At 35.5% G+C, this 12,925-nt stretch overlaps 1 protein-coding gene across 1 annotated transcript in view; it reads left to right on the forward strand.

Moving 5' to 3' along the window:
• Nucleotides 1–3,239: 3,239 nt before the first annotated feature.
• CCDC141 (coiled-coil domain containing 141) overlaps nt 3,240–12,925 on the forward strand; it is a 99,236-nt gene continuing 89,550 nt past the window's right edge. Inside the window, 2 exon segments of the mRNA XM_068407350.1 lie at nt 3,240–3,416; nt 5,044–5,166. Of these exon segments, the coding sequence (XP_068263451.1) occupies nt 3,315–3,416; nt 5,044–5,166 (225 nt within the window). The 5' untranslated portion in view covers nt 3,240–3,314.

Below are 12,925 nucleotides of genomic sequence, written 5' to 3' on the forward strand. Positions count from 1 at the left end.
CTGGTTGGCCCTCTTGGAGATAATAATAACCTTGCTTTTGGGAACAGGGAGAGTTTCCTCCCCTCTCGGTGCGCCTGCCCTGCCTCAGTAACTTTGGCAGCAGAAACCCCTCACTGTCGTGAGGGGAGTGAGGCCGGGTGGGCCGCCCGTCGCCCCTGGGTGGCCCGGGGGTCGTGGAGGACAGGTAAGATGGTAGGAGCCAGCAAAAAGCAGCAACCACAGACTTGGAGAGGTCTGACATCTTTGTCCCTCATTCAGGTGGGGCTGCCAGAGGGAAGCAATGTTTGTGTACCCTTTTTCCAAGCCACATGAAACCCATCAGTTTGAGGGATGGGATGCTTCCTTCCCTCCATTGCTGTGTACGCCTGTTCTCCCAGGCGTGAGACAAGGAAAGAAAAGGAGACACGTTACATTTACAAACCAGTCAAGGACCTCATGTCTTTGAGGCTGCAGGGAGTGAACTTTGTCTCTCCCAGAGGCATTTTCATAGTGCATTGGCAGCTCCAAAGCTCTGATCAGAAAGCAACTTATCTCCAAGAAAGATAGGCCCTTTTCCTACACATAACTGTCAAAGCTGACTAGCGCTCCTCCCTTGCCACACATGAGAAAAAGCTGCTGATAAGAAACGCTCCATGTTGAAAATGAAATAAGTTTTATCACGTTTCCCTCTCAAATCCTTTTTACACACAGTTTGTTACAGATAATACCTGACATTATATACAGTAGAGAGACTTGATATTTTTTTTTTCTGTTGTCCTGAGATTGTTTCCTTTGTTCATTTGTTCAGTTTCGTTGTTTCTCCTGGACAGTTGGTGAATGCTATTTCCTCTTGTCATTCTTACTCTCATCTTTCACACAGCAGTAGCAAAGGGAAAATACTTCTCTCTACTGACACGCATAGCCTGCCTGTTTCTGTCTTCTAGCAGGATTTTTGTTTGTTTGTTTCAGACAGAGGAACAGATGACAGGTAAGTAAATAAGACTGAGAAAGACATGCTTGTTAAATTTTGTTTCCCTGGACACGGCTGAAATGGATCATCATGCAATGCCAAAATCCTCAGCTTTTTCACCCAGGGTTGTGCTATGAGATCTTTTCTGATTCCTTGCTACCTTTTCTCTGCCTGTTACTCTGATGTTTCCTTGTCTCTATCTTGTATGCTTAGCATAAGCCAAATAAATACAATATCCATGCATTTGTTATCAGACATTTTGAATCACTTGTCTCAGCTGCTGCCAAACTTGCTTATGGTCAACTTTTTGAGTGTGGTGCTTTTCCACAATTTCCAGCTGTCAGCACTATGAAAAATGATTCTTCATTTAACCTGAGTGAAAAACAGCTCATATGTCTGGCTACCCTAGTGAAATGATGGATTGGCCCAACTTGTGTCATTAAAAAGTACACTTAAAATGTGCTTCTGAGAGAACAAAAACTCAAGGACACACTTTGACATAGTACCAAAATTGGTTTGTAACTCCTTTTATAAGACTAACAAGAGGTCAGGCTGTTTTTTTCCAGTCAGTTTTTCCAGCAGTCAAGTCCTGTTTGTTCTCAGTCCTTTCTGCAGAGTGAAAAATCCAAAGTAGCATGTCTTCTGGAAATTTTTTTTTAAATCTTGAGTATTTAGCAAGTTTTGTACAACAGATCTACCTTCTATTCAAACCAAAATAGGGTGCTCTCTTCTGTTTCAGTTTGGAGGTTTTCTTCAGGACTTCTACCCTCCAGTTTTTGCGTGGCCTTAAATTTCAAACATTTTGTTCTGCCATACCTATTACATGAATAGCCACATAAGTCTCATGAATATCTATATAATGTTTCAGTGGCAGGGGTCTGTGGATGTCTCACAGGTGTTACAAGGAGTTTCAGAAAACTATGTGGTATTTGTTCCCTTGTTGGCAGTTTGAGGGTTCATGGTTCTGTTTTGGCACAAGGGACGGGAAAATTGTTTTTTTGATTTGCCAAGCCCATTTAGTTCAGCACAAACCACTACGGCGTGCTTCTGGATACCCTGTTGGAAACTCACGGTTTGAAAATGGCAATCAGATTAAGATTATAATCTGCCAATGATTGCGGGGGGGGGGGGGGGGGGGATTAACAAACAAACAAACATGAAATCCCAGACCTTGACATCCATTCAAATTCCCTGTAACTACCCTAAGTTTCTTACAGTCCAAAATATTTTGAATTTGTTTCCAGATCTTGGTTTCATTGCAGGTGTGTCTGTTCTAGTTTTCAATTAGCAAATCTAGTTTATATAAAAATGTATCTAAATGTTACATATTTTTAAACAAATCAAGCAAGCAGATGCTTAGAGGAGAGTTATGCATGTAGTTTCTTGGGTGGAATTGTGTTTCCAGAGTGACCTGCAAACCTAAACACCAGTGTCACTTTCTCAGCTGTTCTGTGGAAGGAAGCCTAGCAGCTGCTGTCTCGTACTGTAGGCTACTTGTGGCATGCACTGGGCTTCTGGCAAGAGAATTTATATGCTAAACCAATACTGTGATTTAAACGTGTCTATTAATTTCTCTGCACTGAATAAAAACTTAAGTGGAGTTTAAACAATTATTAGAGAGGTCTTCCTTATGCTCATTTAGAATAAAATTAAGACTATAGAAACAATTTATGATTAAATTGAAAAGCAGGTAAATTATCTTAATCTTAGGCAGGAATAAAACACTCCTTAATTCACACAAAGTACTTGGTTATATTCTCTGGTTATTGCGGTCACTATACTTTTAAATATTTTTGGATTAAAAGTCCCCTGTCTGTTTTGATTCAGCATCTGACTTATATACACATGTTCATCCTGTTTAAATATTTTGACTCAGTGGAAGAATTACATTTAGTAAATATATTCAGTAACTAGTAAATGAGAAAATATTTTACTTATATAATGTGAAAATGTAGATTGTACAGTTGCATGTTTTGAAACCTCAAAACCCTGGGTTTGTCTGTGTAGGCTCAACAGTAAAATTTTTTCTAGCTGTCTTAATTTGAGAATCTTTTTTGCTTTGGTTAGCCAGTGTCAGGTGATATTCACAGAAGAAGCCCTTTGCACTTCAGATGGTGACAAAAAAGAACAGGCAGCTTAATGCTACCAAACTAGGGGTGTGTCAAATCTCTCTCAAGAATGATAAACTCAATGGAGTTGTCTATTTTTAACCTCCTGTTCTTTCTTTTTGGCAGACTAGTGAGTGTTAGCTGAGCTGCTTCACTGAATGAATCCAAGAAACTCCGTTGCTTTCTGAAATGAAGAGCAGACCTTGCAAGAGCGTTTCAAGTCTGCTTTAACATATGAAGTCCCATTTTGAAACACCATGTCAAATGAAGCCACTTCAGAGCAGAAGCCCTCCACAACAACAGTCAGTTCAGTTGCTGTTCAGGCCGGGGATGCCAGTATTGTTATAGCTGTACTTAAGGTAAGGCAGCAACCGCTAGAATGTCTGTTCTTGGCTTTCTGCTACTCAGTGATTACTACTTCTTTAAAATGTTCTGTGCAAATGAATAATTAGCATAAAATGATAAGGCAAGGTAATTTAATCAGTTAATATCTAAGAGAGGTTGCTTAGAAGTTAACACTTGTTTCTGTTCACAATTTCTGTTTGTGATGGTTTTTTTTTAAATACAATAAATAATTTGGCCCAAGTATGTAGGCTACTAGAGGCAAGGAATTCCTCTTACTCTGTTTAAAAATTGAGAGATAAATGCGGAGTGCCATGAAAATGTGTTATAAGCATGATGTTACCTTTAATCATAGTTGAGACTCCTCACAAGTTATTTTTAAACTATACTCAGCAATAATTTTACATAATAAGTAGTCTGCCAACTCCATAAATGCAGATTGTGTGTCTTTTTTTGAAGTATTTGCTGGGAAAAGAAAATAATGAGTGCTTATTCTTGAAAGCTGTGAATTCATATTCCCATGTGTTTTAGTAGAAGCACTCGTGTGTATATAGTTGTGCGTATAAGCATCTAAAGGCCTGTTCTGTGAGCTGGAATCTGCACCTACACACTTGCACAAAATTTGACATGGGGAGTAAAGCTGGATGCCTAGGTACTGAATCCCAGTTGGAATTTATTGGCAGTTTGATTCTTCATTCTCCAAGCAGCTTGGAAAACACACTAGCCTCAGCCACTGGAGTTTGTCTGTAATGCAGAATAGGTGATAACGAGTTGGGCTGTCACCGAATCAGGGTGATTGTTCAGGATGAGGTTACCTCAGTTGTGCCGATGGGAAGGTTCTCTTCTATCATCTCTCACCCTTCCTGGGAGACTGTCCGCTGCTGCAGGGGAGTAATTTTGTTGCAAGGAGGCTTAAGTTTAGGGTGAAGACAGTTATTTTTCCCCATGCTCTGTGGGAACCTTGCTAGCCTCCTGTGATATCACTGCTCAGTTCCTTATCACCATCCACTCTGAGTTACACTTCTCAGACTGGAGCAGTTCTGCAACACAGTGAGGAAAGAATTAGCTATGCTTTGAGTTGCTGTCAAGCTTCCTTTCTTTGTGTGTCCTCCAGGACACAATGGGAGATTGATGTTTGGGTTCCTATTCCAAACACTATTAAGTGACCCTGTTGCTAGTTGTGCAATCTCTCTCTATATATATTCAGCATACAGGTATGTTGGATCTGTGTAGTAGAAATAAGATTTGGCCTTATGGTTTTTGCAGCTGCTGTAATATATTTGTACCTTCTACCCACCCCCCCACCCACCAAGTTTCCTTAACTATCTATGCAATCTTCAGCTGAAAGGGGAGATGAGTTGGAGAAACATTTTTGGCTTGTTGTGTTAATTTTACTCTTCACAGGCAAACCCAAAATCACAGTAGCTATTGGATAAGACTAGAGTGGGATTTTGATACCTGTTTCAAATGAAGTGAATTTTATATTGCATCCTCTGTGCTTTTCTTCTGCAATTGAATACATGTTTATGTGTTCCCGTGCTCCTATGACCACAGAAAGTATGTGTGACCTGAGAGTCTGTGTGAGTAAATAAATAAAGGAAAGCTTTGTGTTTTCTGAAGGCTGTAATTGTTTACTTATTACAGTGTGGAAAATGGGTGAAGCTTCAGCTGGCTGAATCAACACCAAATTTATTAGAAATTGGCAGCAATCAAGAGGAGACAAAAAAACTACTGCAAGATCATGAATTCCTCCTAGCTAAACTTAAGGTAAGATATGATAAGACCACACAACAATACATCTAGTCATTATAGTTCAGGTACAACAGCTGACATAGCTGCCTGGGCCGCCTGTTGCAATGTGGTTGTTAGGTTAAACTCCATATGGAAAAAAATATGTTCAGCCTTTGTCAGTGTTAACAGATCAGTTAGGCCTCTGCACTGGAAAAATATGCTCAGTGTTAATTACTATTTTCTAACAGCAGCAGTAAAGACACACTGGTTTTTCAACTTTATACATTCCTGTCAAGTCAAGTGAAAAATTCCTATAGCCCTCAGTAACTGCTAAATATAATGGAATGTCAGGGTTTTGTTGTTTTTTTTTAAATTCTCCAATGTTATGGAAAGTTTTATTAGATTATAACAGCTGTAAACACAAGCAAGCTCTTTGTAAGTGTGAAGTAGATATTCCAGGCACACTTTTATTGAATATTAATTGATGTAAGTTATGGTAAGAATGATATTGTAACATTAAATATTGCTTGTCTTGAGCTGGGAAGATTTCAGCATTCATGAGAGCAGGTTATAACAACGGTGGCATTTGGACACAGTGACATGCTTGCATGAAAAAGCTGAATTATTTTAAATGTGGATGTTTGACACTGAGAAGAGTCTAAAGGCACCTATGAAGAAAATTTTTTTTTCATGTTTTGATAGGGTACATTGACTTTATATCTGTAGACAAATAAATTCCTCTAAAATCTTGGATCTGTGCACAGCAACTTATCTTAATATATTCAATCTATTTTATTTTTTTTGAGATTACATAAAATTCAGATCTGAAAGTGCAAACGTGATCTGGGTAGGATCAAGTGCACTGATTTAATAGTAGTGACACTGTGCTTCCCCAGTCATCAAAAATCTCAAACGTATGTGAGGTAATTTAATACTGTATGTAGAGAATGTAATCTAATATGGTGCGTAGTGTGGATTTTGAATAGTATGAAGAATAGCATTACAAGAAAAACCAAACCAAAACAAAAAAACCACCCAAAACCCAGAGAGGGTGGTTCTGCTATCTTTACTTATGCAAGTGCCTCATCTTTATTGCCATCAGTGCTACACTTGGGCATTCTTGGAACAAGCTGCTGTATCCTGTTTGAACAATTCAGAATTAGCCGAGTTCTTACACACTGACAACAGGAAGAAGCTGAGTTTTGTCTCCTAACTGTTAAAAATAAATTTTAGAGTGGAAAAAGAAAATGTAATAATTCCAATCGTTAAAAGAAAAACAGGTTCAAATATTATTTTACCATCAAGTCAAACCTTAAAGTGTTATATATTTATATTAAGTGTTATTTGCAAAGGGGAAGAAAATAATATAAATATTGTTCTAAGAGAGACCTTGTAGGTGTTACTGAAAACTTGTAAGGATATGAACAAGGACAGTAAAACAATAAAGTTCTCTCCATAGACTCCAACTTGAAATCATTGTATTAAAGAAAGCAGAAAGCAAAAAACACCACACACATGTGATAGATGAAATCTCTAGATGCATCCCCAACCTATTCCATTTTTGTTTTAAAATCTTTAAAATTAATTTTTGATATGTTTCTTTTCATTAAAAAATTACTTAAATAGTGGAAAAATTAAATAATCCAAAAGTATTTCATACTCTCTGATGCTCATTCAAATGTTTGACTTTCTATTCCTATTAGTCTAGATGCATGGAACCTTAGGTTTATTTTTCATTTAGCAGTGTTTACCTTGTTTTCTGCTCACAATAAATAGTAAGATAACTAAAAATATTTGTATTTTATTAATATTGATGAAAATGCTAAAATTTTTGATTCCGATTTGCAAGGCCTTGTGACTGATTACTTGAACCCAGATGACTGATCCTTATTTGGATCCCCAAAACTTAATAGATTATATCAGATTAGAAAATCTATTATGCATAACCTGTTAAAGAATGCTTGTCATCCAAATGTATCAGGAACAAATACTTATTATTTCATGTTTTATACCTGCAGTCCTTGCAAAATTCAGCATTGATTAATGAACATTCTGTAAAAGGATTAAGTTCAAAATGACTATTTTTTCCTCAGTCATTTAAGACCTGCAATGATACAGGATTGCAATGTCATTATAATTCATACTGACTGTGCATTTTTCAGACATGACCTTTTCTGTCTTACAGTAAGCTGTTAACACTTGTTAATAATTGTGCGGTCTTAAGGTACTAAATCCACTCATCAGAAGTTTTTCCAAGAATGATTGTCAGTCTTTGAAGTATTGATTATAGTAATTTTTTTCACTTAGCGTTTCATAGAATCATAGAATGGTTTGGGTTGGAAGGGACCATTTGTTCATGAATTATGTATTAGGTGAAGAAGTAGTAGCATTTCAGTCTTCAACATTTGTGGACATAAAGATTTAGTTACTTATGAGAGAATAAAAAAGAATTTAGAAATGTGGGCAGGAGATGGGTTGGAAGGATGACACAAAACTGCAGTTGTTAAGTGGTCCTTGTTTTGATAGTGTCCAGTATATGCAATTCTATTTGACCTTTTACACTTAGTGAGCAACATAATTTTGTAAATTTTAACAATAATAAATTATACAAATACATGAATGTTCTCCCAGCTGCAGTCTTATTCAGTGCATTCTTCCATATCTTATTATTTTATTACAACTTATTATTTTCATAGAGTCAGTTGGAACAAGGTAGTCAATCAGCGATAGTCTATGGCAGCTTATAACATACTTATTTTTGCTCTTAATTAGATCTTGGCATTTGGAATGCATTATAAATAGTCTAAAAAAAGGTAAAGATGAAGATAAGTTCTTGTGTTCAAGCAAAACTTTTTCCAGTTACATGGCAACATTGTGGTATTTTATCTCAGGTTTACATATCTTTTTCAAAACACATATATGCTAATACAGCATCTAGCAAATCAGAAATATCTTGTTAGAACAGCACATTTATGAAAATGAAGGCTTTCATACAATAAATTATGAATATCAATCAAAAAATCTTTTAATTCAAAATAGTGTATTTATTACACTTAATATTTATATTGATGATCTGGATTGCTTCAATGATTAAACTTCTATGAATCTGAAAAGTTGCTAAATGCCATATTAGCTTAATTTGTTTTTTATCAATGTCTAGTGTTTCAAAGAAAGAAGATTAGAAAATTACATTATAGCAAGAGAAAAAAGTTGGTTTTTTTTCTACTGTGCTTCATTACAAAGAAGGGAGGATGGAATCCTTATGTTTTTTAATTTTAGAGCTAGAAATGGTTTACAAGTAGAAAACAGTATAATTAAGAATTTCTCCACTTGAATCCCCAGGAAATGGATACAATTTTGTATATTGTGGAATTTATCAGTCACCTGAACTCGAAGTACAACAGTGAGGCAGATTTGAATTGGTTTTCTGTTTCTCTTTTATTGTTGTATTTTAAAAAAAAAGCAAAATAAATCATGTTTCCTGGCAGATACCAATATTGGATACATGTATGCTTAACTTTGCTGATTAGTTCAATTCAGTTCAAAGGTAAACATTTGTGCAGGACAGGCAAAAATTCCTGAACTAGCAATGATTTGAATGTGAAACTAGTCCTGCTTGAGGGAAGAGTTAGATGGTTAATACTAAACACACCTTTGGAATCAGTGCTGAAGAATCTATGGACTTTTAGAAGATAATTTATGGAGTAGTTGACCATGCTGGTATTATGCCACGTTATTTTGCAAACTCATTCTGGGTTTTGATCATCCCTTTGCTTTTTAGCTTCATTATTCTCATCCCAGCATATGTATTGTAAGTTATAATCAAGATATTCAGACCAAATTCTTTCATCGACTTCATACGCTGAGGATTCACAGGTGTAAGGAAAACATTTGGCACAGTGACCGGCGATCGGTTTATAGTACTTCTGATGCTAGGGGAAAAGGAATGTAATCCAGCTCACTATTCCAGGGAATTATTTTTGACTTAGCAATGGTAACAGGAGTTAAAAAACCCTAAACAACCAATTTGTCACTCAATAAGGCAGATGGTACTTTAAAGCGTAATAAGAACAGACCTGTTGAATGCAAAAGCAGTAATTTTTAGAACATTTCTTTACTGCTTTTAATGTTCAGAATTATTGTGATAAAAATGCATGTGTGCACTTTAAGGCATTGGGAAAAAACATATCCAAATTAGTTTCCTTTGATAGAATGTACTCTATCATACTCATTACTGATTTAAATTTGTTCCATTGAATTTGGGAATTGGGGGCAACTTACCATTTTAATAAAAAGCAGAATACAACTTTTCAAAAGGTCCCCATTTAAAATGTTTATGTATTAGGAAACAGATATGTTATTTTTAACAGATTTGAAAGAATAAATGCTGAACAGGAAATAGTAAAACAGACTAAATAAAAAACATGTGCATGATGTTTACAACATCTAGTTGAAATTCCTTTCAGTGCTCTTGAAATGTCATTTACATGTATAATACTCATTTCTTTCATAGCAGAAATAATTCTCTTTGTTTTTGTTGAATTGTCATACTGACTACTAGTAGCCTGGAAGATTAATGAAACTTGTTTAGCAACAGTGATTTAAGAGGTAAACTATAGTTCAGTTTCTTAATTTTGTTCGATGATACCTAATTGAACAGGAAAATTTGTATATGCCTGTCATTTATTCTAGGCAAACTTACAGATTTGTTTTCCTCTGGAGATAAATTTGGTGTTTGTAAGTGTTAAAGAACTACATATTCTTTTATAATTGATGAATTCATTTGGCAAGTCAAGATGCTGCCAACACTTTGTGTATTCATTGTTGCAGGTTCCATGAACTGAAATAAAATGTTTCTTTTGAGCATGGTTAAGGATTAAAAATAAATGTTTTCAGGTTTGGAATCATAGCCCTTTCTCTTTGGGATTTACCCTTCAGTAGTCTCAACTAATATGTTCTGATTCTAAACTAATATATTCTGTTTCTGTTTTGTTAAATTAGACCATAATCAGCAGTAACAGTTTTGTTGAAAACATCAGCTTCTGTGATTTCATGTAAGTCTCCTTCCCAACATTTGCCTCATCCTTGTTTAGATGACATTCAGCAGGTTTATACGTCCTGGAAATGTAAACATGTGTTTGTATATATGTTTGATATCTCATTCTTTACAATTTAAAAAAAGTGTGAGAAGAATCAAAACCAGAAAAACTTGAGAGACAAAGCTGCCAGCAGGTAAAATTATAGTGATTGCAATGTGCATACACATTTCTCTGCCTTTCTTCTGTTCTTCATAATTCAGTCATTTCCAACAGAAGCCCTATCTGGAGATAACATGCTGTCTTAGTGTTTGAATCTCCCAGTATTAATGCTTTCTGGATCATTTTGAAAAAAAGACTCTGTGTGTGCATGAATTGCCATGCTTTTGGCTATGACAATGTTAAAATCCCCACTAAGACAAACAGCAGCATTCTTGGCTTGCTTCCAAAGTTCTGGTTTTTAATATGAGACTGTGACAGAACTGCTATGAAACAGAAATAAATCTAGCCTGTAAACTTAAGTTTAAACCCAACGCTGTTATTAATTTGGCTCATGAATCTGAAGATTGCTCCTAATTATTTTATTTACTTCAACTCACAGAGCATAAATTGCAAAATAGTAATTTATATGCTAATATCCAAGAGAAACAAATTAGAAAATTACACTCTTCAAAAAGCGATAATATAATATATGCTCATTTTTTGCATTTGATATCTTTTAAATGAGTCTTTCAGTTATTTAAAGTAAAAGTATTTTCATAATGCTTATTTTTCAGTAAATCTGTTATGGAAGAAATTATTTGTTAATATATTCTGAATTATTTACAATTAATTATTGAGATGCCCAACAATACAATTAGCAGCAAAGTTCAGCTGCATTTTCATCATAAAGCAGAGTGATTTTTTTTGCAAGTGATTTGAAAAAAAAAGAGGGGAAAACATAAGGTTTAATGAAGTATTTTTTTCAATGTTAGTTTAGCTCACTCACCAGCTTCAATTTTTGCATAAACAAAATTCCCACTGAAACAGTATTTGTCTCAAAATAGTTTTATGACTACTTTCTGGGCTTCAAGTTAATAACTATTTTTGTTGTATAATTTCATCATTACCTATAAACAAAGATTAATTTTAGTAGCATCTCAGTGAGGAAGATAGTTTACACCTCTGAAAATTCCAAGTTACAATATTCACTGTAAGAATCTGAAGTTGGACCTTTGTACTATGAAAAATATGAGCTTAAGTGTGAAATTTGGCCCAAAATAATAATGAAAAGAAATGTAGGGAGGGAAGAAGGAAAGAAACCACTGAGCAGGATCAGGATTTAAAGATAAACTAGGTATAATTCCGTAATTATGAGAGAAATGTGTGATCCAGTCAGCTGTGCATGCGAGTCTGCTCAAATAGTTTGACAAGCCCTACCTGTTTTTCAGGAAATAACAATGACATAAATAAATGGAAAAAGGAACAAAAGGCAGAGAGTTTTCCAAAGTTCTCTCCTTCCAGAGCAATCCCATATACAGTTCTGACGAGAATGTTGCTCATTGGGAGCAATCTGATCATGAACCTCATCCTGAAATGGTGAACCTGAAATGAACCTGATCATGAAAGGAACAGGGTCAGGAGGAGGCAGATGAAGTTCAGTAGTGTAATAACAGAAATATTATGAAGTTCAACAATTGAAATATAAGGTTGTGCAGTTAAAGTGAATAGCAAGAATTTCTGTTGCAGCCTTAAGTTTACTGTTTGATTGTGGGACACCTATTAACTGGTATGGCTGTGGAAATAGACTGCTATGGCTGTGGTAGGATCCAGTACTTGCAACTATTCTGAAGAGAATTGGGAAGTATGAGTGGAAATTTAGGATTCTGGTCATCTATACGAAAAAAGCCAGCATCAAACTGAAAGTAGGTGCCTGGTAGGGATTTCAAAGAGAAGAGTATCGTCTTATTTCTTAGACTGGACTAAGAAAATGTTTTGTTTGGATTAGCAGAAAGACTGAGATTCTGATAAATATATTGCACGGGTAAAGACCACAGGAGAGCAACTGCTTAAGTTGAAGGCCACTGCTGGCGTAGGAATATATATAGCACATGGATATCATTAAAGAAGCAGGCTGGAAAAGGTGTCTAACTGTCAGAGCAATGTCCCAAAATAGATTTTTCAATGGGAATAAAAGGAGCAAAAATCCTAGGTGATTTTGGTTGGCTACAAGGAATATTTCTGAAAAGGACTGTCTAAAATTATTGTTTCTAAGACCCAGGGGCCTGAACTTGACAACCCGGGTGGTGAGTAATCTTAACAGAGGGTAAAAATTCATGGATCTTTGTTTTATTGAAGTTCTGCACTTCTGAGATCTTGATTGTACTATAGTTAATTTAAATCTCAGTTGTTCGCATGGACATAAACTACTGAAGATTGTGTGTGTTAGTTATAAATCAATTTGATTCAGGAGCTGCTGCCTGTTTAAGAAGAAATATTGGACAGTATTTCAGAGGGAAAAGCATATTTTATGATGACTGGATTCAGGAAGCAAAAGGTAAAAATGCTACTGACATGCAATTTTTGGATTTTTTGAGATGCAAAGCAGTAAAGAAGTTCAAGAAGAGTGAAATCAATTCCCCCTATGAAATTATGACTGTACCTAAAATATTTGCATTTTTAATTTTTAAAATAATTTGAGAATTTTTTAACAGGGATAAGCTATTTTTGTAATGAGACTAGTTGAATTAACTTTAGCAGATGTCTGCCACTCATTAAAA

Source organism: Nyctibius grandis, chromosome 9, assembly GCF_013368605.1.
Source record: "Nyctibius grandis isolate bNycGra1 chromosome 9, bNycGra1.pri, whole genome shotgun sequence".
Classification (NCBI taxonomy): Eukaryota; Metazoa; Chordata; class Aves; order Nyctibiiformes; family Nyctibiidae; genus Nyctibius; species Nyctibius grandis.